Source organism: Oncorhynchus mykiss, chromosome 17, assembly GCF_013265735.2.
Source record: "Oncorhynchus mykiss isolate Arlee chromosome 17, USDA_OmykA_1.1, whole genome shotgun sequence".
NCBI classification, from domain to species: Eukaryota; Metazoa; Chordata; class Actinopteri; order Salmoniformes; family Salmonidae; genus Oncorhynchus; species Oncorhynchus mykiss.
In genome coordinates, this window is record NC_048581.1 from 27595092 (window position 1) to 27621206 (window position 26115).

A 26115-nucleotide genomic window follows, 5' to 3' on the forward strand; every position below is an offset into this window, starting at 1 on the left:
ACTACATAAACGGACATTGCTTGAAGGGAAGAATGTTGCTTGAGTAATGAAACTCAAAATAATTATGTAATTCGTCAGTTATATTTATTTTCTTTCGCCAGTAGAGAAGTCTAAGCACTGCTAGCACTGCTAGTACAGTATTCAGGAGCTGCCAAGTAGCAAGACTATTGGAGTCCAGAATAGCGACACTACCCATTGAAATTAGGCGATCTCAGTGGAGAAATATTGACAAGGGGAAAAAAAAGGAAGAAGGGACGTACATTAATACAAATGAGTGCAGTGAATGAAGTAATTGCAGAAACTTCTGAAGTGAAGAAGTAGATGACTATTCAGAAAATTAAGGAATATAAGGAAACTGAACAATTAACTGTGAAAATGGCAACCATCGGTCGAGTATCAGAGTTTGAGGCTACAAAAGAGGATTTTGATTCCAATTTGGAGCGTTTTGAGCGTTGGCTGATAAACCCATCAATGATTAGAGTTATTTGACCATAATCATTTGTTTGGTCCATATTATTGACACTAAATAGAGGTTATTTTAACCGTAGCTGTTAAAAGTCCAACAGTGGGAGTGTGCAGCAGACTAATGATGGCGCGACTTTAATTCCTGACTATTTCAGTTATGGCCAACAGAGGGCAACATTTATCCATAAAATACGATTAAACCTCACTGAACCAAAGTGAATTGGGTTACACTGTAAACTTTATAGAGATTTCGTATGTGATCAGAAACGATGCATTCATTTCCCAGAGTGGTCGCACTGTGTTATTGTAGTTGACGTAATCGTGTACAATGGCATGACGTAATATATGAGCCTATGACTTAAACGCACTCAAGAGAAGGTTCAGTGCTTACTTCTGGCTCAGTTGAGTTGATGATTTACAAAGGAGAGTCATCCTCATGTTCAAATAAATCACTTTGAGTGGACAAAGATGACATTCTGTGAGTACAGCAAAACGGGCCAAGATTTTGTAAAAAAAAAAAATTGAAATGTATTTTAAAATGTATTTGTTTATAAAAAATGTCAGGTCCAATCTGAAGGGTGCCTGAAAGCACAATGGATAGAAATCATAAACGGTTGAGAATAATTCTTCAAAAAGTAAGTCTCATAAGTGATTAAAAAAATGTTTTTGTTAATTCTGGGGCTTTCTCTCTTGATATGTAATGGGGCTATCTTCTTGGTAGTATAGCCTATATGCTGTAAAAACAGATTGACATGATTTATAGTTGGAAAAGTGGGCATAATAATGGAGGGCTTAAGTTAAATGTATTTCCTTATGATCCTGTACCCCAGGCTAGGACCCTCCAAGCTAGTGCTGGAGAGCAGGTGCTCCAGACAGACGTCATTTCTGCTGGCCATGATGGAGTAAGGCTGCCAGCCCTGGGAGACTGCCCCAAGGACAGCCCTCTAAAGGTAAGAAACAGCTTTTAGTTCTGATGCAAAACGTCTGGTTGTAACGGAGACCAGTTGGTTGTAATCTAGTAATATGATGTGTTGAAAACCAGTTTACAACGAGATAATAACACCATTAAGACACATGGACCACCTACTAGTTAGAACTAATAGTATTGGAATTCTGATTGTAAATATAAGGTTATGATTTATAGTTGGAAAAGTGGGCATAATAATGGAGGGCTTAAGTTAAATGTATTTCCTTATGATCCTGTACCCCAGGCTAGGACCCTCCAAGCTAGTGCTGGAGAGCAGGTGCTCCAGACAGACGTCCATTCTGCTGGCCATGATGGAGTAAGGCTGCCAGCCCTGGGAGACTGCCCCAAGGACAGCCCTCTAAAGGTAAGAAACAGCTTTTAGTTCTGATGCAAAACGTCTGGTTGTAACGGAGACCAGTTGGTTGTAATCTAGTAATATGACGGGTTGAAAACCAGTTTACAACGAGATAATAACACCATTAAGACACATGGACCACCTACTAGTTAGAACTAATAGTATTGGAATTCTGATTGTAAATATAAGGTTATGATTTATAGTTGGAAAAGTGGGCATAATAATGGAGGGCTTAAGTTAAATGTATTTCCTTATGATCCTGTACCCCAGGCTAGGACCCTCCAAGCTAGTGCTGGAGAGCAGGTGCTCCAGACAGACGTCCATTCTGCTGGCCATGATGGAGTAAGGCTGCCAGCCCTGGGAGACTGCCCCAAGGACAGCCCTCTAAAGGTAAGAAACAGCTTTTAGTTCTGATGCAAAACGTCTGGTTGTAACGGAGACCAGTTGGTTGTAATCTAGTAATATGACGGGTTGAAAACCAGTTTACAACGAGATAATAACACCATTAAGACACATGGACCACCTACTAGTTAGAACTAATAGTATTGGAATTCTGATTCTAATTCTAAGGTTAACCCTTATGTGACATGTCACTTAGTACCACCATGCCTATGGTGAAATAGGTGGTTTCTATGGTGATATGATTTCCCCACTGTTGTTATATGTCTCAGAACCTTGTGCCGAAGCCCCCACAAGGCCCCAGGCCCAGCCGAGAGGCCAATATAGCAAAGGCAGAAAAGAAGGCCAGAGAGGTTATCAAGGCTAAAAAGTCTAGGGAGGCTAAGTCAGGGGTGATATACGCAAGACGCCAAGTAGTTGGTGTGTTGGCACTGCCTCAAACTCTTATATCTCGAACAACCAGTTACAGTGAGTATTGATCTCCACTTCCAAAAATCTTGGATTTTTTTATGCAATTCTAAAAGGATATATGGTGGAAGGATCCACTATTATCTACGACTCTCCTCTTTCTGTAGGTGTCCTGCCAGCTATCAAGAAGGGCACTAAAGTTACTCAAATGGAGACAACAGGTGGGTATTGGTGACACAGTGTTTATTTCTGATTATACAACTTCAATAGAATCTTTACGGTGGTCACTAGCTTGTTCGGTGGTAATTCTGATTGTCTTCTGTTTCAGAAACCCCAGGTCCCCTGACACCTAATGATGGGGAGATAATGATCTCCTCTCCATCTGTTGATGACCTCCTGACCCCAAAGAGTGATGTGACGTCCGTGGCTAAGAGCGATGATGCCTCCTGTCCAATTTCACCTGAGGCGTTCTCTCTAACGAACTTCCTGAAGTCTCACCCGTGAGTCCTGCTGTGAACCTCTATATGTGCAGAACAAATATAATCTATGTAAACACTAGTTTAAGTTGCCAATGATTCCTGGTGTTGGTTTGTTTTCCAGTCAGAGAAAGCTTATCAGGAAGTTCCTCAAACAAATGGTAAGTCCCGCATTTTTTCTGCTTTCAAGGGTGGAGTGATCATTGGAAACAACTATCTTGTAACATAAAAACTACTAGCTGTCAGATTGTTTTCTGTTTCTCTTTCTAAGAACGTGACAATAGGCGACCTGGACGAAATCATCGAGTGGGTGGTGTGTGTCTCCAGTGAGGTGTTCCTCCCAGTGATGGCTCTGCACAGGACCTCCAGACCAGAGTCGTCAGACTTGTCCCACTGGGGGTCAGGTGTGCTCCAGATCGTCTCTGAAAAGTTCCACCAGCGGAGTTCTGAGCCAAAGGGAAGGCTCCTGGGCGGACAGCCGCCCACTCCCCCTTCTGAGACCGACAAGGAGCTTCAGGGCATAGCAGATCTGTCTGTGAGTAACATCCTGAAAAGGGCCCAGGAGGACCTCTTCTCTTCTGGTGAGGATGACCTGGAGAACACCCATCCAGGTATTACTCTGACAGAAGAGAAGCTCTCCAGCATCTTCTCAGAGCTGTTCAGGGATGCCTGTGAGAGTGCCCAGGAGGCCGCCAGACGGATCCACCACATGAGGTCTGGAAGAGGCAACAACAGCCAGAATGGGAGTTGGCCTGGGTCGTCACAGGGATCGAGCAAATCCAACATGCCAGAGTTGGGAGAACTGGGGTCAGTGAGGAGTCCCAAGGGAAGTGACGTCCATAAAGTTCTTAGCGAGGGGTCCCTCCCTGTCTTTGCCCTGTTTGAGGAGAGGCCAGGGGAAGTTGGGGAGACCAGCAGCCCTGCTGGGGAGATGGACGAGACACAGACTGCCAGCACTCCCAGCATTCCCCGGTCTGGGCATGGCGGCAGAAGGAGTAGCCAGACCACCACTCCCACCCCCGGCCACAGAGAGGCAGGATTCACAGCCAGTAACATCTTTGATGTTATTATTCATCTGGCGCACTCTGACACTGACCGGGAACTCCACCAGGAGTTCAGCAGTGAGGATGATGTTTCACTGAATGACATCATGGACATGAAGTCAACCCTGGCCCTGGGTCAGATCCTGTCCTCATGGAAGCTGGTCAACATGATCTTCAGGGGGAAGGTCCACTACTTTGGGAAGGAGCTCATCTGCAAGGTGTATCAGATGCTTCTGGACACCGGTATGGGCAGGAGGCCAATGGCCCGCCAGAGCAGGTCCGAGCCCATCCTGAAAGACCTGGCTGCCAACCGTAGGCTCTCCAATGAATTCTTCACAGACGTGCTGTACATGTTCATCCAACGGGCCATTAAGAATCTGCTGGAGAACTTTTTGGGTCTGCCGACCACCCCACCAGGCAGAGACATAATGTGGAATGACAACTTTAACTGGATGTATAGGGACGGCTGGGGGAACACCCCCACATCCAGCGAGGAGGAATTGTGGGACAGCGACTCCACCTGGTCAAGTGGGCATGGGGAGGAGGAAGGGACAGAGTCCCGTGGGAGGTGGGCCGCTCTGTTGGAGAAGGGCAGCTTCCTGACCCTCCAGTCCTCCAGCTCCCTCTCCCTCTCCGATGACAACAAGGAGGCACTAGGTTAGTTATTATGTTGTTTTTACCATCTTTTGCACCCGCACATTCCCCTTCTTTCTTTTCTCTTGTTGTCAGTAATGGTATTTTCCTTTTCTCTCCCCTTTTTTTCTTATTTTTCTATACAGTGTTTGGAGACATTTTATGTGTAAAGTATTACTTTGAATCAAATGTCAAACTCATTCTATAGAAGGCCGGGTTTCTGCAGGTTTTCACTCCACCCTTGATTGATGAATTAAGGTCACTAATTAGTTAGAAACTCCTCTCACCTGGTTGTCTAGGTCTTAATTGAAAGGAAAAAACTAAAACCCTCAGACACTCGGCCCCCCCATGGAATGAGTTTGACACCCCTGTATTAAATAAATGTTGATTTGACCAGGGGCCGTCTGCCAAGTCCTGACCACCAGGGTGGGAGACATCCTGAACAGTACCTGCAACGACGATTGCAAGGCCAGGCTCATCATCCAGAAAGGTACACTTATAACCTGTTTTACCCATATGACCAGTAATAACAGTGTAATAACCTGTGTAATAACCTGTGTATTACCATTATAGTAAATGTGCTAGATACTGCATAGTGTTATACATGAATGTGGCTTTGAACCATTTCAGAATATGAGTGTATTTTCTTAGGATTGGATTCCGGTGCCAGGGAAAGGTTCCCTGACTTTCCGTGTCCCTCTTCACCCAAGGACGAAGAGGAGGTGGTTGTGAGTGCCATGACTGTCTCATACCCTAAACCCTCCACCTCAACCCAGGCAGCATGGGCAGCTCCTGCCCAGACTCTGGACGTTTTTCTGCCCAGACCCTGCCTGGATGAAGAAGAGGTAGTGCACAGCACCTCCTTGAAGGACAACTCTGTGACGACCACCCATGCAGCACTGGCAGCTCCTTCCCAGACCCTGGTAGAAGAGGTGGGAGAAGCTGAGGTGTCCAACGTGAGTGAGTGCTCCCTGATGCCCACCAAGGCCCTTGAGAAGATTCCCTCCCTCCTACCAGGCAAGATCCTTATCGAGGAGGACACCCTCAGTTGCAGCACTCCCTGGGCCACCGTCATGAGCCCCCAGACCCTGAGGTTTATCCTCCACGGCATCATGTGCCGACTGGAGGCCTCAGAGTCCCCCCAGACAAGGAGGGCCAATGACCCCTTCAGGCTGATGAAGGATCTCTTTCTGGAGGTCCAGCATGCCCTGAAGTATGCTGACATCTCTGTCCTCTTTGGCCTGGAGGAGAGCATCCAATTCATTGGGGAGGATGCGGTGAAGGCCATCGTGAAGACTGCAGCTAAAAGATTGTCCCTGCGTTCGGACTCCAACCGGGCTCAACTGCGTGCAGCGCGCTCTGGTGGTGAGGCAGCCATCAGGTGCATGGCGGACACCATCACACAAGTCATAGATGACTATTCCGAGGACTGGAGTTCCGGCGGCCATTTTGGAGCCAGGAGGAGCCGTGCTAGTGGGAGGTCACACTCCTCAACCTCCTCAAGGAGTGACGTCACCCTCACTGAGGAGCTCCTGGCCCGGAGGGAATCCCTTGAAGAGGACCTAGCGGAGATGGCTGATGACAGCACTGGTTTGGAGAAGACCATTGTAAGCTCAGCCATCTCTGCCAAGTCCCAGGTAATTAGCTACATTTCTGAGAGCTCCGAGCCCAACAGCTGTGCCCTCTTCACAGACCTCGAGGACATCACCTCCACACATGTGAGACAGACAAGAACTAGTAGATCGTTTAGTTATTTGGGCTGTTTGATTGTGAGGCATTAACTCAAATCTGTTTCTCTCTCTACGAAGGATAAGGAAGAGGCTATGAACGAAGAAGTGAGGAAGTCAGGAAAGAAGAGGCGAAGAAATAACAAGGACCAGAAGAAGAACAAGGTGTCTCCTCTTGGCAATGATAGTAAGTCCTCATTTCTGTCAGTCAACATGTGCGTCTGTCTTCAGCACACTATTGTAATGTAAGGACGGGAGACTATGATGAATTATCAGGGTCTTATTCATTAGCCACTAAATGGAAGAGAACAGACTAAAACAGGGAGGAACTAACCCTAACCCTAACCCTAATAACAAATTATTGTTTTTGTTTTCTGTTTCAAAACATTTTGCTACTGTGTGCCTGAATGAACACGACCCTGATTTCATGCCCTGTTCTATGTCACCTGTTCAGGTACTGTGGCTGCAGATGAGCCGAAGAAAAAACAGGCTCTCCTCCCGCGGATCACAGCTGCCCTGGCAAGACTATTTTGCTTCCCCTGCAAAAAAAGATGCAAAAAGTAACTGTGCAGAGACGAGTTTGGGAAACCCTGATACCACCTCCCCCAACCCACTTTCTAAAAAAACATCAGTGCCACCAGAAGAGGGAGACAACCCCCCCTATTCACAACTCATTTTATTACCCCCCCATTTAATTTAATAAACACAACTTTCAGCTATTTTGATCTTCTTTACTTTTTTTTTTACAGACCCACCTGCATGCTATAGATTCGTAAGGTCAATTTGCTGTGTACTGTCTACAGTATCATTGTTATGAGTAGGTTCACTGTGTCAGTCATTATTTTTACCTTTATTTAACTAGGCAAGTTAGTTTAGAACAAATTCTTATTTTCAATGACGACCTAGGAACATTGGGCCTTGTTCAGGGGCACAACGACAGATATTTTAGGCTACCTGTCGCTATATAGGTATAGGCTAAATGCCCTAACCTAATTGCAATTTACATAATAAGAGTTACATTAGAATAATTCCCTAATTTTATCTTTCTTGAGAGGGAATACATCTCTAATACACTATACTCAATACCATACAGTAAGCACAGAGAGGACAGGGGAGATAGGGTGGACAGCTCCCTGTCTAGTAGTTGTAGCCTGTAGCTAGTTATACGTCTTCTTGAGGAAGCGCCGACAGACGGACAGCTGTGCGAGTTCGCATTTTCCAATAAAACAGCAGCACGAGCGATGGCTTCGGCGTAGCATGTCGTACAGTATTTTTCACACGGCGGTGAAGTCGACATTGTGAAAGTTTTGTTCTGTGCTAGTTTCGTGGTGTCCGTGTGTTGGCATGACATAGCAGCTACGAGCAAGAGCCGCTTCGATTATGGGAACATTCAGGTAGGCATTACTGTTTTATTTATAAATGTATTATTTACTGTTGTTCTTGTTATAATTGCATGTGTCACATAAATATTTGTTATGCATGTAGATGGATCGAGCGAAGTTTACGTTTATGCTCCAAAACAAAGCACCTAGACCCTGTGTATTTTTACATTGAGGAAGCCTTAATCTTCATCAGAGGTTACTCACTGTGATAGCCTTATTCAGCAATAATGTAAACATTTCTGATTTCTGTAAATTATAGCTACGTATGACTAGGTTTCCTCACCAAGAAATTATTTCTGAATTTAGATTCGAATCGATTAGATTAATTTATTAGTCACATACATAGCGTCGCAGATGTAATTGCAGGGTACAGTGAAATTCTTAAGATCTGAACTCCCAACAGTGCAGGTCAAAAAGATAAGCGAATGAAACAATATTAATATTAATAATAATATACACCATATATACATATTTATTTACAACATTTACAAACCAACAGCCTGCATTCATCCAGTTTGTATAAATGATGATAGAAGTGTGACATGACTGTAATGAGTATCTTGGACAAATAGGCAGTTGGCTTAATAAAACATTTATTCATAATTGGCAATATGTGGGCCTGCCCTGATTATATCAGCTTACCACATCTGTCTTCCCTCACCAAACCCATCAATGATTAGATTTATTTGACCATAATAATGTGTTTGGTCCATATTATTGACACTAAATAGATGTTATTTTAACCGTAGCTGTTAAAAGTCCAACAGTGGGAGTGTGCAGCAGACTAATGATGGCGCGACTTTAATTCCTGACTATTTCATTTATGGCCAACAGAGGGCAACATTTATCCATAAAATACGATTAAACCTCACTGAACCAAAGTGAATTGGGTTACATTGTAAACTTTATAGAGATTTCGTATGTGATCAGAAACGATGCATTCATTTCCCAGAGTGGTCGCACTGTGTTATTGTAGTTGACGTAATCGTGTACAATGGCATGACGTAATATATGAGCCTATGACGTAAACGCACTCAAGAGAAGGTTCAGTGCCTACTTCTGGCTCAGTTGAGTTGATGATTTACAAAGGAGAGTCATCCTCATGTTCAAATAAATCACTTTGAGTGGACAAAGATGACATTCTGTGAGTACAGCAAAACGGGCAAAGATTTTGTAAAAAAAAAAATTGAAATGTATTTTAAAATGTATTTGTTTATAAAAAATGTCAGGTCCAATCTGAAGGGTGCCTGAAAGCACAATGGATAGAAATCATAAACGGTTGAGAATAATTCTTCAAAAAGTAAGTCTCATAAGTGATTAAAAAAATGTTTTTGTTAATTCTGGGGCTTTCTCTCTTGATATGTAATGGGGCTATCTTCTTGGTAGTATAGCCTATATGCTGCAAAAACAGATTGACATGATTTATAGTTGGAAAAGTGGGCATAATAATGGAGGGCTTAAGTTAAATGTATTTCCTTATGATCTGTACCCCAGGCTGGGACCCTCCAAGCTAGCGCTGGAGAGCAGGTGCTCCAGACAGACGTCATTTCTGCTGGCCATGATGGAGTAAGGCTGCCAGCCCTGGGAGACTGCCCCAAGGACAGCCCTCTAAAGGTAAGAAACAGCTTTTAGTTCTGATGCAAAACGTCTGGTTGTAACGGAGACCAGTTGGTTGTAATCTAGTAATATGATGTGTTGAAAACCAGTTTACAATGAGATAATAACACCATTAAGACACATGGACCACCTACTAGTTAGAACTAATAGTATTGGAATTCTGATTTTAGTTCTGATTGTAATTCTAAGGTTATGATTTATAATTGGAGAAGCGGGCATAATAATGGAGGGCTTAAGTTAAATGTATTTCCTTATGATCTGTACCCCAGGCTGAGACCCTCCAAGCTAGCGCTGGAGAGCAGGTGCTCCAGACAGACGTCATTTCCGCTGGCCATGATGGAGTAAGGCTGCCAGCCCTGGGAGACTGCCCCAAGGACAGCTCTCTAAAGGTAAGATACAGCTTTTAGTTCTGATGCAAAACATCTGGTTGTAACGGAGACCAGTTGTAATCTAGTAATATGACGGGTTTAAAACCAGTTTACAACGAGATAATAACACCATTAAGACACATGGACCACCTACTAGTTAGAACTAATAGTATTGTAATTCTGATTCTAATTCTAAGGTTAACCCTTATGTGACATGTCACTTAGTACCACCATGCCTATGGTGAAATAGGTGGTTTCTATGGTGATATGATTTCCCCACTGTTGTTATATGTCTCAGAACCTTGTGCCGAAGCCCCCACAAGGCCCCAGGCCCAGCCGAGAGGCCAATATAGCAAAGGCAGAAAAGAAGGCCAGAGAGGTTATCAAGGCTAAAAAGTCTAGGGAGGCTAAGTCAGGGGTGATATACGCAAGCCGCCAAGTAGTTGGTGTGTTGGCACTGCCTCAAACTCTTATATCTCGAACAACCAGTTACAGTGAGTATTGATCTCCACTTCCAAAAATCTTGGATTTTTTGATGCAATTCTAAAAGGATATATGGTGGAAGGATCCACTATTATCTACGACTCTCCTCTTTCTGTAGGTGTCCTGCCAGCTATCAAGAAGGGCACTAAAGTTACTCAAATGGAGACAACAGGTGGGGGTATTGGTGACACAGTGTTTATTTCTGATTATACAACTTCAATAGAATCTTTACGGTGGTCACTAGCTTGTTCGGTGGTAATTCTGATTGTCTTCTGTTTCAGAAACCCCAGGTCCCCTGACACCTAATGATGGGGAGATAATGATCTCCTCTCCATCTGTTGATGACCTCCTGACCCCAAAGAGTGATGTGACGTCCGAGGCTAAGAGCGATGATGCCTCCTGTCCAATTTCACCTGAGGCGTTCTCTCTAACGAACTTCCTGAAGTCTCACCCGTGAGTCCTGCTGTGAACCTCTATATGTGCAGAACAAATATAATCTATGTAAACACTAGTTTAAGTTGCCAATGATTCCTGGTGTTTGTTTGTTTTCCAGTCAGAGAAAGCTTATCAGGAAGTTCCTCAAACAAATGGTAAGTCCCGCATTTTTTCTGCTTTCAAGGGTGGAGTGATCATTGGAAACAACTATCTTGTAACATAAAAACTACTAGCTGTCAGATTGTTTTCTGTTTCTCTTTCTAAGAACGTGACAATAGGCGACCTGGACGAAATCATCGAGTGGGTGGTGTGTGTCTCCAGTGAGGTGTTCCTCCCAGTGATGGCTCTGCACAGGACCTCCAGACCAGAGTCGTCAGACTCGTCCCGCTGGGGGTCAGGTGTGCTCCAGATCGTCTCTGAAAAGTTCCACCAGCGGAGTTCTGAGCCGAAGGGAAGGCTCCTGGGCGGGCAGCCGCCCACTCCCCCTTCTGAGAACGACAAGGAGCTTCAGGGCATAGCAGATCTGTCTGTGGGTAACATCCTGAAAAGGGCCCAGGAGGACCTCTTCTCTTCTGGCGAGGATGACCTGGAGAACACCCATCCAGGTATTACTCTGACAGAAGAGAAGCTGTCCAGAATCTTCTCAGAGCTGTTCAGGGATGCCTGTGAGAGTGCCCAGGAGGCCGCCAGACGGATCCACCACATGAGGACTGGAAGAGGCAACAACAGCCAGAATGGGAGTTGGCCTGGGTCGTCACAGGGATCAAGCAAATCCAACATGCCAGAGTTGGGAGAACTGGGGTCAGTGAGGAGTCCCAAGGGAAGTGACGTCCATAAAGTCCTTAGCGAGGGGTCCCTCCCTGTCTTTGCCCTGTTTGAGGAGAGGCCAGGGGAAGTTGGGGAGACCAGCAGCCCTGCTGGGGAGATGGACGAGACACAGACTGCCAGCACTCCCAGCATTCCCCGGTCTGGGCATGGCGGCAGAAGGAGTAGCCAGACCACCACTCCCACCCCCGGCCACAGAGAGGCAGGATTCACAGCCAGTAACATCTTTGATGTTATTATTCATCTGGCGCACTCTGACACTGACCGGGAACTCCACCAGGAGTTCAGCAGTGAGGATGATGTTTCACTGAATGACATCATGGACATGAAGTCAACCCCGGCAGTGGAGCCCCTGGGTCAGATCCTGTCCTCATGGAAGCTGGTCAACATGATCTTCAGGGGGAAGGTCCACTACTTTGGGAAGGAGCTCATCTGCAAGGTGTATCAGATGCTTCTGGACACCGGTATGGGCAGGAGGCCAATGGCCCGCCAGAGCAGGTCCGAGCCCATCCTGAAAGACCTGGCTGCCAACCGTAGGCTCTCCAATGAATTCTTCACAGACGTGCTGTACATGTTCATCCAACGGGCCATTAAGAATCTGCTGGAGAACTTCTTGGGTCTGCCGACCACCCCACCAGGCAGAGACATTATGTGGAATGACAACTTTAACTGGATGTATAGGGACGGCTGGGGGAACACCCCCACATCCAGCGAGGAGGAATTGTGGGACAGCGACTCCACCTGGTCAAGTGGGCATGGGGAGGAGGAAGGGACAGAGTCCCGTGGGAGGTGGGCCGCTCTGTTGGAGAAGGGCAGCTTCCTGACCCTCCAGTCCTCCAGCTCCCTCTCCCTCTCCGATGACAACAAGGAGGCACTAGGTTAGTTATTATGATGTTTTTACCATCTTTTGCACCCGCACATTCCCCTTCTTTCTTTTCTCTTGTTGTCAGTAATGGTATTTTCATTTTCTCTCCCCTTTTTTTCTTATTTTTCTATACAGTGTTTGGAGACATTTTATGTGTGAAGTATTACTTTGAATCAAATGTCAAACTCATTCTATAGAAGGCCGGGTTTCTGCAGGTTTTCACTCCACCCTTGATTGATGAATTAAGGTCACTAATTAGTTAGAAACTCCTCTCACCTGGTTGTCTAGGTCTTAATTGAAAGGAAAAAACTAAAACCCGCAGACACTCGGCCCCCCCATGGAATGAGTTTGACACCCCTGTATTAAATAAATGTTGATTTGACCAGGGGCCGTCTGCCAAGTCCTGACCACCAGGGTGGGAGACATCCTGAACAGTACCTGCAACGACGATTGCAAGGCCAGGCTCATCATCCAGAAAGGTACACTTATAACCTGTTTTACCCATATGACCAGTAATAACAGTGTAATAACCTGTGTAATAACCCGTGTATTACCATTATAGTAAATGTGCTAGATACTGCATAGTGTTATACATGAATGTGGCTTTGAACCATTTCAGAATATGAGTGTATTTTCTTAGGATTGGATTCCGGTGCCAGGGAAAGGTTCCCTGACTTTCCGTGTCCCTCTTCACCCAAGGACGAAGAGGAGGTGGTTGTGAGTGCCATGACTGTCTCATACCCTAAACCCTCCACCTCAACCCAGGCAGCATGGGCAGCTCCTGCCCAGACTCTGGATGTTTTTCTGCCCAGACCCTGCCTGGATGAAGAAGAGGTAGTGCCCAGCACCTCCTTGAAGGACAACTCTGTGACGACCACCCATGCAGCACTGGCAGCTCCTTCCCAGACCCTGGTAGAAGAGGTGGGAGAAGCTGAGGTGTCCAACGTGAGTGAGTGCTCCCTGATGCCCACCAAGGCCCTTGAGAAGATTCCCTCCCTCCTACCAGGCAAGATCCTTATCGAGGAGGACACCCTCAGTTGCAGCACTCCCTGGGCCACCGTCATGAGCCCCCAGACCCTGAAGTTTATCCTCCACGGCATCATGTGCCGACTGGAGGCCTCAGAGTCCCCCCAGACAAGGAGGGCCAATGACCCCTTCAGGCTGATGAATGATCTCTTTCTGGAGGTCCAGCATGCCCTGAAGTATGCTGACATCTCTGTCCTCTTTGGCCTGGAGGAGAGCATCCAATTCATTGGGGAGGATGCGGTGAAGGCCATCGTGAAGACTGCAGCTAAAAGATTGTCCCTGCGTTCGGACTCCAACCGGGCTCAACTGCGTGCCGCGCGCTCTGGTGGTGAGGCAGCCATCAGGTGCATGGCGGACACCATCACACAAGTCATAGATGACTATTCCGAGGACTGGAGTTCCGGCGGCCATTTTGGAGCCAGGAGGAGCCGTGCTAGTGGGAGGTCATACTCCTCAACCTCCTCAAGGAGTGACGTCACCCTCACCGAGGAGCTCCTGGCCCGGAGGGAATCCCTTGAAGAGGACCTAGCGGAGATGGCTGATGACAGCACTGGTTTGGAGAAGACCATTGTAAGCTCAGCCATCTCTGCCAAGTCCCAGGTAATTAGCTACATTTCTGAGAGCTCCGAGCCCAACAGCTGTGCCCTCTTCACAGACCTCGAGGACATCACCTCCACACATGTGAGACAGACAAGAACTAGTAGATCGTTTAGTTATTTGGGCTGTTTGATTGTGAGGCATCAACTCAAATCTGTTTCTCTCTCTACGAAGGAGAAGGATAAGGAAGAGGCTATGAAGGAAGAAGTGAGGAAGTCAGGAAAGAAGAGGCGAAGAAATAACAAGGACCAGAAGAAGAACAAGGTGTCTCCTCTTGGCAATGATAGTAAGTCCTCATTTCTGTCAGTCAACATGTGCGTCTGTCTTCAGCACACTATTGTAATGTAAGGACGGGAGACTATGATGAAGTTATCAGGGTCTTATTCATTAGCCACTAAATGGAAGAGAACAGACTAAAACAGGGAGGAACTAACCCTAACCCTAATAACAAATTATTGTTTTTGTTTTCTGTTTCAAAACATTTTGCTACTGTGTGCCTGAATGAACACGACCCTGATTTCATGCCCTGTTCTATGTCACCTGTTCAGGTACTGTGGCTGCAGATGAGCCGAAGAAAAAACAGGCTCTCCTCCCGCGGATCACAGCTGCCCTGGCAAGACTATTTTGCTTCCCCTGCAAAAAAAGATGCAAAAAGTAACTGTGCAGAGACGAGTTTGGGAAACCCTGATACCACCTCCCCCAACCCACTTTCTAAAAAAACATCAGTGCCACCAGAAGAGGGAGACAACCCCCCCCTATTCACAACTCATTTTATTACCCTCCCCCATTTAATTTAATAAACACAACTTTCAGCTATTTTGATCTTCTTTACTTTTTTTTTTACAGACCCACCTGCATGCTATAGATTTGTAAGGTCAATTTGCTGTGTACTGTATACAGTATCATTGTTATGAGTAGGTTCACTGTGTCAGTCATTATTTTTACCTTTATTTAACTAGGCAAGTTAGTTTAGAACAAATTCTTATTTTCAATGACGACCTAGGAACATTGGGTTAACTGCCTTGTTCAGGGGCACAACGACAGATATTTTAGGCTACCTGTCGCTATATAGGTATAGGCTAAATGCCCTAACCTAATTGCAATTTACATAATAAGAGTTACATTAGAATAATTCCCTAATTTTATCTTTCTTGAGAGGGAATACATCTCTAATACACTATACTCAATACCATACAGTAAGCACAGAGAGGACAGGGGAGATAGGGTGGACAGCTCCCTGTCTAGTAGTTGTAGCCTGTAGCTAGTTATACGTCTTCTTGAGGAAGCGCCGACAGACGGACAGCTGTGCGAGTTCGCATTTTCCAATAAAACAGCAGCACGAGCGATGGCTTCGGCGTAGCATGTCGTACCGTATTTTTCACACGGCGGTGAAGTCGATATTGTGAAAGTTTTGTTCTGTGCTAGTTTCGTGGTGTCCGTGTGTTGGCATGACATAGCAGCTACGAGCAAGAGCCGCTTCGATTATGGGAACATTCAGGTAGGCATTACTGTTTTATTTATAAATGTATTATTTACTGTTGTTCTTGTTATAATTGCATGTGTCACATAAATATTTGTTATGCATGTAGATGGATCGAGCGAAGTTTACGTTTATGCTCCAAAACAAAGCACCTAGACCCTGTGTATTTTTACATTGAGGAAGCCTTAATCTTCATCAGAGGTTACTCACTGTGATAGCCTTATTCAGCAATAATGTAAACATTTCTGATTTCTGTAAATTATAGCTACGTATGACTAGGTTTCCTCACCAAGAAATTATTTCTGAATTTAGATTCGAATCGATTAGATTAATTTATTAGTCACATACATAGCGTCGCAGATGTAATTGCAGGGTACAGTGAAATTCTTAAGATCTGAACTCCCAACAGTGCAGGTCAAAAAGATAAGCGAATGAAACAATATTAATATTAATAATAATATACACCATATATACATATTTATTTACAACATTTACAAACCAACAGCCTGCATTCATCCAGTTTGTATAAATGATGATAGAAGTGTGACATGACTGTAATGAGTATCTTGGACAAATAGGCAGTTGGCTTAATAAAACATTTATTCATAATTGGCAATATGTGGGCCTGCCCTGATTATATCAGCTTACCACATCTGTCTTCCCTCACCAAACCCATCAATGATTAGATTTATTTGACCATAATAATTTGTTTGGTCCATATTATTGACACTAAATAGATGTTATTTTAACCGTAGCTGTTAAAAGTCCAACAGTGGGAGTGTGCAGCAGACTAATGATGGCGCGACTTTAATTCCTGACTATTTCATTTATGGCCAACAGAGGGCAACATTTATCCATAAAATACGATTAAACCTCACTGAACCAAAGTGAATAGGGTTACATTGTAAACTTTATAGAGATTTCGTATGTGATCAGAAACGATGCATTCATTTCCCAGAGTGGTCGCACTGTGTTATTGTAGTTGACGTAATCGTGTACAATGGCATGACGTAATATATGAGCCTATGACTTAAACGCACTCAAGAGAAGGTTCAGTGCTTACTTCTGGCTCAGTTGAGTTGATGATTTACAAAGGAGAGTCATCCTCATGTTCAAATAAATCACTTTGAGTGGACAAAGATGACATTCTGTGAGTACAGCAAAACGGGCAAAGATTTTGTAAAAAAAAAAATTGAAATGTATTTTAAAATGTATTTGTTTATAAAAAATGTCAGGTCCAATCTGAAGGGTGCCTGAAAGCACAATGGATAGAAATCATAAACGGTTGAGAATAATTCTTCAAAAAGTAAGTCTCATAAGTGATTAAAAAAATGTTTTTGTTAATTCTGGGGCTTTCTCTCTTGATATGTAATGGGGCTATCTTCTTGGTAGTATAGCCTATATGCTGCAAAAACAGATTGACATGATTTATAGTTGGAAAAGTGGGCATAATAATGGAGGGCTTAAGTTAAATGTATTTCCTTATGATCTGTACCCCAGGCTGGGACCCTCCAAGCTAGCGCTGGAGAGCAGGTGCTCCAGACAGACGTCATTTCCGCTGGCCATGATGGAGTAAGGCTGCCAGCCCTGGGAGACTGCCCCAAGGACAGCCCTCTAAAGGTAAGATACAGCTTTTAGTTCTGATGCAAAACGTCTGGTTGTAACGGAGACCAGTTGGTTGTAATCTAGTAATATGATGTGTTGAAAACCAGTTTACAATGAGATAATAACACCATTAAGACACATGGACCACCTACTAGTTAGAACTAATAGTATTGGAATTCTGATTTTAGTTCTGATTGTAATTCTAAGGTTATGATTTATAATTGGAGAAGCGGGCATAATAATGGAGGGCTTAAGTTAAATGTATTTCCTTATGATCTGTACCCCAGGCTGGGACCCTCCAAGCTAGCGCTGGAGAGCAGGTGCTCCAGACAGACGTCATTTCCGCTGGCCATGATGGAGTAAGGCTGCCAGCCCTGGGAGACTGCCCCAAGGACAGCTCTCTAAAGGTAAGATACAGCTTTTAGTTCTGATGCAAAACATCTGGTTGTAACGGAGACCAGTTGTAATCTAGTAATATGACGGGTTTAAAACCAGTTTACAACGAGATAATAACACCATTAAGACACATGGACCACCTACTAGTTAGAACTAATAGTATTGTAATTCTGATTCTAATTCTAAGGTTAACCCTTATGTGACATGTCACTTAGTACCACCATGCCTATGGTGAAATAGGTGGTTTCTATGGTGATATGATTTCCCCACTGTTGTTATATGTCTCAGAACCTTGTGCCGAAGCCCCCACAAGGCCCCAGGCCCAGCCGAGAGGCCAATATAGCAAAGGCAGAAAAGAAGGCCAGAGAGGTTATCAAGGCTAAAAAGTCTAGGGAGGCTAAGTCAGGGGTGATATACGCAAGCCGCCAAGTAGTTGGTGTGTTGGCACTGCCTCAAACTCTTATATCTCGAACAACCAGTTACAGTGAGTATTGATCTCCACTTCCAAAAATCTTGGATTTTTTGATGCAATTCTAAAAGGATATATGGTGGAAGGATCCACTATTATCTACGACTCTCCTCTTTCTGTAGGTGTCCTGCCAGCTATCAAGAAGGGCACTAAAGTTACTCAAATGGAGACAACAGGTGGGGGTATTGGTGACACAGTGTTTATTTCTGATTATACAACTTCAATAGAATCTTTACGGTGGTCACTAGCTTGTTCGGTGGTAATTCTGATTGTCTTCTGTTTCAGAAACCCCAGGTCCCCTGACACCTAATGATGGGGAGATAATGATCTCCTCTCCATCTGTTGATGACCTCCTGACCCCAAAGAGTGATGTGACGTCCGAGGCTAAGAGCGATGATGCCTCCTGTCCAATTTCACCTGAGGCGTTCTCTCTAACGAACTTCCTGAAGTCTCACCCGTGAGTCCTGCTGTGAACCTCTATATGTGCAGAACAAATATAATCTATGTAAACACTAGTTTAAGTTGCCAATGATTCCTGGTGTTTGTTTGTTTTCCAGTCAGAGAAAGCTTATCAGGAAGTTCCTCAAACAAATGGTAAGTCCCGCATTTTTTCTGCTTTCAAGGGTGGAGTGATCATTGGAAACAACTATCTTGTAACATAAAAACTACTAGCTGTCAGATTGTTTTCTGTTTCTCTTTCTAAGAACGTGACAATAGGCGACCTGGACGAAATCATCGAGTGGGTGGTGTGTGTCTCCAGTGAGGTGTTCCTCCCAGTGATGGCTCTGCACAGGACCTCCAGACCAGAGTCGTCAGACTCGTCCCGCTGGGGGTCAGGTGTGCTCCAGATCGTCTCTGAAAAGTTCCACCAGCGGAGTTCTGAGCCGAAGGGAAGGCTCCTGGGCGGGCAGCCGCCCACTCCCCCTTCTGAGAACGACAAGGAGCTTCAGGGCATAGCAGATCTGTCTGTGGGTAACATCCTGAAAAGGGCCCAGGAGGACCTCTTCTCTTCTGGCGAGGATGACCTGGAGAACACCCATCCAGGTATTACTCTGACAGAAGAGAAGCTGTCCAGAATCTTCTCAGAGCTGTTCAGGGATGCCTGTGAGAGTGCCCAGGAGGCCGCCAGACGGATCCACCACATGAGGACTGGAAGAGGCAACAACAGCCAGAATGGGAGTTGGCCTGGGTCGTCACAGGGATCAAGCAAATCCAACATGCCAGAGTTGGGAGAACTGGGGTCAGTGAGGAGTCCCAAGGGAAGTGACGTCCATAAAGTCCTTAGCGAGGGGTCCCTCCCTGTCTTTGCCCTGTTTGAGGAGAGGCCAGGGGAAGTTGGGGAGACCAGCAGCCCTGCTGGGGAGATGGACGAGACACAGACTGCCAGCACTCCCAGCATTCCCCGGTCTGGGCATGGCGGCAGAAGGAGTAGCCAGACCACCACTCCCACCCCCGGCCACAGAGAGGCAGGATTCACAGCCAGTAACATCTTTGATGTTATTATTCATCTGGCGCACTCTGACACTGACCGGGAACTCCACCAGGAGTTCAGCAGTGAGGATGATGTTTCACTGAATGACATCATGGACATGAAGTCAACCCCGGCAGTGGAGCCCCTGGGTCAGATCCTGTCCTCATGGAAGCTGGTCAACATGATCTTCAGGGGGAAGGTCCACTACTTTGGGAAGGAGCTCATCTGCAAGGTGTATCAGATGCTTCTGGACACCGGTATGGGCAGGAGGCCAATGGCCCGCCAGAGCAGGTCCGAGCCCATCCTGAAAGACCTGGCTGCCAACCGTAGGCTCTCCAATGAATTCTTCACAGACGTGCTGTACATGTTCATCCAACGGGCCATTAAGAATCTGCTGGAGAACTTCTTGGGTCTGCCGACCACCCCACCAGGCAGAGACATTATGTGGAATGACAACTTTAACTGGATGTATAGGGACGGCTGGGGGAACACCCCCACATCCAGCGAGGAGGAATTGTGGGACAGCGACTCCACCTGGTCAAGTGGGCATGGGGAGGAGGAAGGGACAGAGTCCCGTGGGAGGTGGGCCGCTCTGTTGGAGAAGGGCAGCTTCCTGACCCTCCAGTCCTCCAGCTCCCTCTCCCTCTCCGATGACAACAAGGAGGCACTAGGTTAGTTATTATGATGTTTTTACCATCTTTTGCACCCGCACATTCCCCTTCTTTCTTTTCTCTTGTTGTCAGTAATGGTATTTTCATTTTCTCTCCCCTTTTTTTCTTATTTTTCTATACAGTGTTTGGAGACATTTTATGTGTGAAGTATTACTTTGAAACAAATGTCAAACTCATTCTATAGAAGGCCGGGTTTCTGCAGGTTTTCACTCCACCCTTGATTGATGAATTAAGGTCACTAATTAGTTAGAAACTCCTCTCACCTGGTTGTCTAGGTCTTAATTGAAAGGAAAAAACTAAAACCCGCAGACACTCGGCCCCCCCATGGAATGAGTTTGACACCCCTGTATTAAATAAATGTTGATTTGACCAGGGGCCGTCTGCCAAGTCCTGACCACCAGGGTGGGAGACATCCTGAACAGTACCTGCAACGACGATTGCAAGGCCAGGCTCATCATCCAGAAAGGTACACTTATAACCTGTTTTACCCATATGACCAGTAATAACAGTGTAATAACCTGTGTAATAACCCGTGTATTACCATTATAGTAAATGTGCTAGATACTGCATAGTGTTATACATGAATGTGGCTTTGAACCATTTCAGAATATGAGTGTATTTTCTTAGGATTGGATTCCGGTGCCAGGGAAAGGTTCCCTGACTTTCCGTGTCCCTCTTCACCCAAGGACGAAGAGGAGGTGGTTGTGAGTGCCATGACTGTCTCATACCCTAAACCCTCCACCTCAACCCAGGCAGCATGGGCAGCTCCTGCCCAGACTCTGGATGTTTTTCTGCCCAGACCCTGCCTGGATGAAGAAGAGGTAGTGCCCAGCACCTCCTTGAAGGACAACTCTGTGACGACCACCCATGCAGCACTGGCAGCTCCTTCCCAGACCCTGGTAGAAGAGGTGGGAGAAGCTGAGGTGTCCAACGTGAGTGAGTGCTCCCTGATGCCCACCAAGGCCCTTGAGAAGATTCCCTCCCTCCTACCAGGCAAGATCCTTATCGAGGAGGACACCCTCAGTTGCAGCACTCCCTGGGCCACCGTCATGAGCCCCCAGACCCTGAAGTTTATCCTCCACGGCATCATGTGCCGACTGGAGGCCTCAGAGTCCCCCCAGACAAGGAGGGCCAATGACCCCTTCAGGCTGATGAAGGATCTCTTTCTGGAGGTCCAGCATGCCCTGAAGTATGCTGACATCTCTGTCCTCTTTGGCCTGGAGGAGAGCATCCAATTCATTGGGGAGGATGCGGTGAAGGCCATCGTGAAGACTGCAGCTAAAAGATTGTCCCTGCGTTCGGACTCCAACCGGGCTCAACTGCGTGCCGCGCGCTCTGGTGGTGAGGCAGCCATCAGGTGCATGGCGGACACCATCACACAAGTCATAGATGACTATTCCGAGGACTGGAGTTCCGGCGGCCATTTTGGAGCCAGGAGGAGCCGTGCTAGTGGGAGGTCATACTCCTCAACCTCCTCAAGGAGTGACGTCACCCTCACCGAGGAGCTCCTGGCCCGGAGGGAATCCCTTGAAGAGGACCTAGCGGAGATGGCTGATGACAGCACTGGTTTGGAGAAGACCATTGTAAGCTCAGCCATCTCTGCCAAGTCCCAGGTAATTAGCTACATTTCTGAGAGCTCCGAGCCCAACAGCTGTGCCCTCTTCACAGACCTCGAGGACATCACCTCCACACATGTGAGACAGACAAGAACTAGTAGATCGTTTAGTTATTTGGGCTGTTTGATTGTGAGGCATCAACTCAAATCTGTTTCTCTCTCTACGAAGGAGAAGGATAAGGAAGAGGCTATGAAGGAAGAAGTGAGGAAGTCAGGAAAGAAGAGGCGAAGAAATAACAAGGACCAGAAGAAGAACAAGGTGTCTCCTCTTGGCAATGATAGTAAGTCCTCATTTCTGTCAGTCAACATGTGCGTCTGTCTTCAGCACACTATTGTAATGTAAGGACGGGAGACTATGATGAAGTTATCAGGGTCTTATTCATTAGCCACTAAATGGAAGAGAACAGACTAAAACAGGGAGGAACTAACCCTAACCCTAATAACAAATTATTGTTTTTGTTTTCTGTTTCAAAACATTTTGCTACTGTGTGCCTGAATGAACACGACCCTGATTTCATGCCCTGTTCTATGTCACCTGTTCAGGTACTGTGGCTGCAGATGAGCCGAAGAAAAAACAGGCTCTCCTCCCGCGGATCACAGCTGCCCTGGCAAGACTATTTTGCTTCCCCTGCAAAAAAAGATGCAAAAAGTAACTGTGCAGAGACGAGTTTGGGAAACCCTGATACCACCTCCCCCAACCCACTTTCTAAAAAAACATCAGTGCCACCAGAAGAGGGAGACAACCCCCCCCTATTCACAACTCATTTTATTACCCTCCCCCATTTAATTTAATAAACACAACTTTCAGCTATTTTGATCTTCTTTACTTTTTTTTTTACAGACCCACCTGCATGCTATAGATTTGTAAGGTCAATTTGCTGTGTACTGTATACAGTATCATTGTTATGAGTAGGTTCACTGTGTCAGTCATTATTTTTACCTTTATTTAACTAGGCAAGTTAGTTTAGAACAAATTCTTATTTTCAATGACGACCTAGGAACATTGGGTTAACTGCCTTGTTCAGGGGCACAACGACAGATATTTTAGGCTACCTGTCGCTATATAGGTATAGGCTAAATGCCCTAACCTAATTGCAATTTACATAATAAGAGTTACATTAGAATAATTCCCTAATTTTATCTTTCTTGAGAGGGAATACATCTCTAATACACTATACTCAATACCATACAGTAAGCACAGAGAGGACAGGGGAGATAGGGTGGACAGCTCCCTGTCTAGTAGTTGTAGCCTGTAGCTAGTTATACGTCTTCTTGAGGAAGCGCCGACAGACGGACAGCTGTGCGAGTTCGCATTTTCCAATAAAACAGCAGCACGAGCGATGGCTTCGGCGTAGCATGTCGTACCGTATTTTTCACACGGCGGTGAAGTCGACATTGTGAAAGTTTTGTTCTGTGCTAGTTTCGTGGTGTCCGTGTGTTGGCATGACATAGCAGCTACGAGCAAGAGCCGCTTCGATTATGGGAACATTCAGGTAGGCATTACTGTTTTATTTATAAATGTATTATTTACTGTTGTTCTTGTTATAATTGCATGTGTCACATAAATATTTGTTATGCATGTAGATGGATCGAGCGAAGTTTACGTTTATGCTCCAAAACAAAGCACCTAGACCCTGTGTATTTTTACATTGAGGAAGCCTTAATCTTCATCAGAGGTTACTCACTGTGATAGCCTTATTCAGCAATAATGTAAACATTTCTGATTTCTGTAAATTATAGCTACGTATGACTAGGTTTCCTCACCAAGAAATTATTTCTGAATTTAGATTCGAATCGATTAGATTAATTTATTAGTCACATACATAGCGTCGCAGATGTAATTGCAGGGTACAGTGAAATTCTTAAGATCTGAACTCCCAACAGTGCAGGTCAAAAAGATAAGCGAATGAAACAATATTAATATTAATAATAATATACACCATATATACATATTTATTTACAACATTTACAAACCAACAGCCTGCATTCATCCAGTTTGTATAAATGATGATAGAAGTGTGACATGACTGTAATGAGTATCTTGGACAAATAGGCAGTTGGCTTAATAAAACATTTATTCATAATTGGCAATATGTGGGCCTGCCCTGATTATATCAGCTTACCACATCTGTCTTCCCTCACCAAACCCATCAATGATTAGATTTATTTGACCATAATAATGTGTTTGGTCCATATTATTGACACTAAATAGATGTTATTTTAACCGTAGCTGTTAAAAGTCCAACAGTGGGAGTGGGCAGCAGACTAATGATGGCGCGACTTTAATTCCTGACTATTTCATTTATGGCCAACAGAGGGCAACATTTATCCATAAAATACGATTAAACCTCACTGAACCAAAGTGAATTGGGTTACATTGTAAACTTTATAGAGATTTCGTATGTGATCAGAAACGATGCATTCATTTCCCAGAGTGGTCGCACTGTGTTATTGTAGTTGACGTAATCGTGTACAATGGCATGACGTAATATATGAGCCTATGACGTAAACGCACTCAAGAGAAGGTTCAGTGCCTACTTCTGGCTCAGTTGAGTTGATGATTTACAAAGGAGAGTCATCCTCATGTTCAAATAAATCACTTTGAGTGGACAAAGATGACATTCTGTGAGTACAGCAAAACGGGCAAAGATTTTGTAAAAAAAAAATTTGAAATGTATTTTAAAATGTATTTGTTTATAAAAAATGTCAGGTCCAATCTGAAGGGTGCCTGAAAGCACAATGGATAGAAATCATAAACGGTTGAGAATAATTCTTCAAAAAGTAAGTCTCATAAGTGATTAAAAAAATGTTTTTGTTAATTCTGGGGCTTTCTCTCTTGATATGTAATGGGGCTATCTTCTTGGTAGTATAGCCTATATGCTGTAAAAACAGATTGACATGATTTATAGTTGGAAAAGTGGGCATAATAATGGAGGGCTTAAGTTAAATGTATTTCCTTATGATCCTGTACCCCAGGCTGGGACCCTCCAAGCTAGCGCTGGAGAGCAGGTGCTCCAGACAGACGTCATTTCCGCTGGCCATGATGGAGTAAGGCTGCCAGCCCTGGGAGACTGCCCCAAGGACAGCCCTCTAAAGGTAAGAAACAGCTTTTAGTTCTGATGCAAAACGTCTGGTTGTAACGGAGACCAGTTGGTTGTAATCTAGTAATATGATGTGTTGAAAACCAGTTTACAATGAGATAATAACACCATTAAGACACATGGACCACCTACTAGTTAGAACTAATAGTATTGGAATTCTGATTTTAGTTCTGATTGTAATTCTAAGGTTATGATTTATAATTGGAGAAGCGGGCATAATAATGGAGGGCTTAAGTTAAATGTATTTCCTTATGATCTGTACCCCAGGCTGGGACCCTCCAAGCTAGCGCTGGAGAGCAGGTGCTCCAGACAGACGTCATTTCCGCTGGCCATGATGGAGTAAGGCTGCCAGCCCTGGGAGACTGCCCCAAGGACAGCCCTCTAAAGGTAAGATACAGCTTTTAGTTCTGATGCAAAACATCTGGTTGTAACGGAGACCAGTTGTAATCTAGTAATATGACGGGTTTAAAACCAGTTTACAACGAGATAATAACACCATTAAGACACATGGACCACCTACTAGTTAGAACTAATAGTATTGTAATTCTGATTCTAATTCTAAGGTTAACCCTTATGTGACATGTCACTTAGTACCACCATGCCTATGGTGAAATAGGTGGTTTCTATGGTGATATGATTTCCCCACTGTTGTTATATGTCTCAGAACCTTGTGCCGAAGCCCCCACAAGGCCCCAGGCCCAGCCGAGAGGCAAATATAGCAAAGGCAGAAAAGAAGGCCAGAGAGGTTATCAAGGCTAAAAAGTCTAGGGAGGCTAAGTCAGGGGTGATATACGCAAGCCGCCAAGTAGTTGGTGTGTTGGCACTGCCTCAAACTCTTATATCTCGAACAACCAGTTACAGTGAGTATTGATCTCCACTTCCAAAAATCTTGGATTTTTTGATGCAATTCTAAAAGGATATATGGTGGAAGGATCCACTATTATCTACGACTCTCCTCTTTCTGTAGGTGTCCTGCCAGCTATCAAGAAGGGCACTAAAGTTACTCAAATGGAGACAACAGGTGGGGGTATTGGTGACACAGTGTTTATTTCTGATTATACAACTTCAATAGAATCTTTACGGTGGTCACTAGCTTGTTCGGTGGTAATTCTGATTGTCTTCTGTTTCAGAAACCCCAGGTCCCCTGACACCTAATGATGGGGAGATAATGATCTCCTCTCCATCTGTTGATGACCTCCTGACCCCAAAGAGTGATGTGACGTCCGAGGCTAAGAG

At 44.9% G+C, this 26115-nt stretch overlaps 3 protein-coding genes and 1 long non-coding RNA gene across 6 annotated transcripts; all 4 read left to right on the top strand.

The window, feature by feature from the left end:
- The first annotated feature begins 551 nt into the window (after positions 1–551).
- On the top strand, positions 552–7192 carry LOC110493582. Its single transcript, XM_036949539.1, has 9 exons — positions 552–2177; positions 2762–2815; positions 2923–3094; positions 3195–3231; positions 3342–4770; positions 5144–5236; positions 5398–6383; positions 6555–6660; positions 6928–7192. The coding sequence occupies exons 2-9, from the start codon at positions 2803–2805 to the stop codon at positions 7035–7037; spliced, it is 2946 nt and encodes a 981-aa protein (XP_036805434.1). The 5' UTR covers positions 552–2177; positions 2762–2802; the 3' UTR covers positions 7038–7192.
- A 2675-nt stretch (positions 7193–9867) lies between these two features.
- Positions 9868–14948, top strand: LOC110515068. The gene is made up of 8 exons (XM_036948362.1): positions 9868–10495; positions 10605–10776; positions 10877–10913; positions 11024–12461; positions 12835–12927; positions 13089–14074; positions 14246–14357; positions 14620–14948. The coding sequence occupies exons 1-8, from the start codon at positions 10396–10398 to the stop codon at positions 14727–14729; spliced, it is 3048 nt and encodes a 1015-aa protein (XP_036804257.1). The 5' UTR covers positions 9868–10395; the 3' UTR covers positions 14730–14948.
- Positions 14949–16473: 1525 nt separating this feature from the next.
- Positions 16474–22657, top strand: LOC118940381. Of its 3 annotated transcripts, none has more exons than XM_036949541.1 (8): positions 16474–17171; positions 18144–18197; positions 18307–18478; positions 18579–18615; positions 18726–20163; positions 20537–20629; positions 20791–22059; positions 22322–22656. In XM_036949541.1, exons 2-8 carry the CDS (start codon positions 18185–18187, stop codon positions 22429–22431), a joined length of 3132 nt encoding a protein of 1043 aa, XP_036805436.1. In that variant the 5' UTR covers positions 16474–17171; positions 18144–18184; the 3' UTR covers positions 22432–22656. The 3 variants fall into 3 exon arrangements, with proteins under 3 accessions (XP_036805436.1, XP_036805435.1, XP_036805437.1); XM_036949542.1 differs by lacking the exon at positions 16474–17171 and having other exon boundaries at positions 17576–18197; positions 20791–21776; positions 21948–22059; XM_036949540.1 differs by lacking the exon at positions 16474–17171 and having other exon boundaries at positions 17575–18197; positions 22322–22657.
- A 1488-nt stretch (positions 22658–24145) lies between these two features.
- LOC118940382 lies at positions 24146–26112 on the top strand. Its single transcript, XR_005036915.1, has 3 exons — positions 24146–25266; positions 25847–25900; positions 26010–26112. It is a non-coding gene; the product is annotated as an uncharacterized LOC118940382 (long non-coding RNA).
- The last annotated feature ends 3 nt before the right edge of the window (positions 26113–26115 follow it).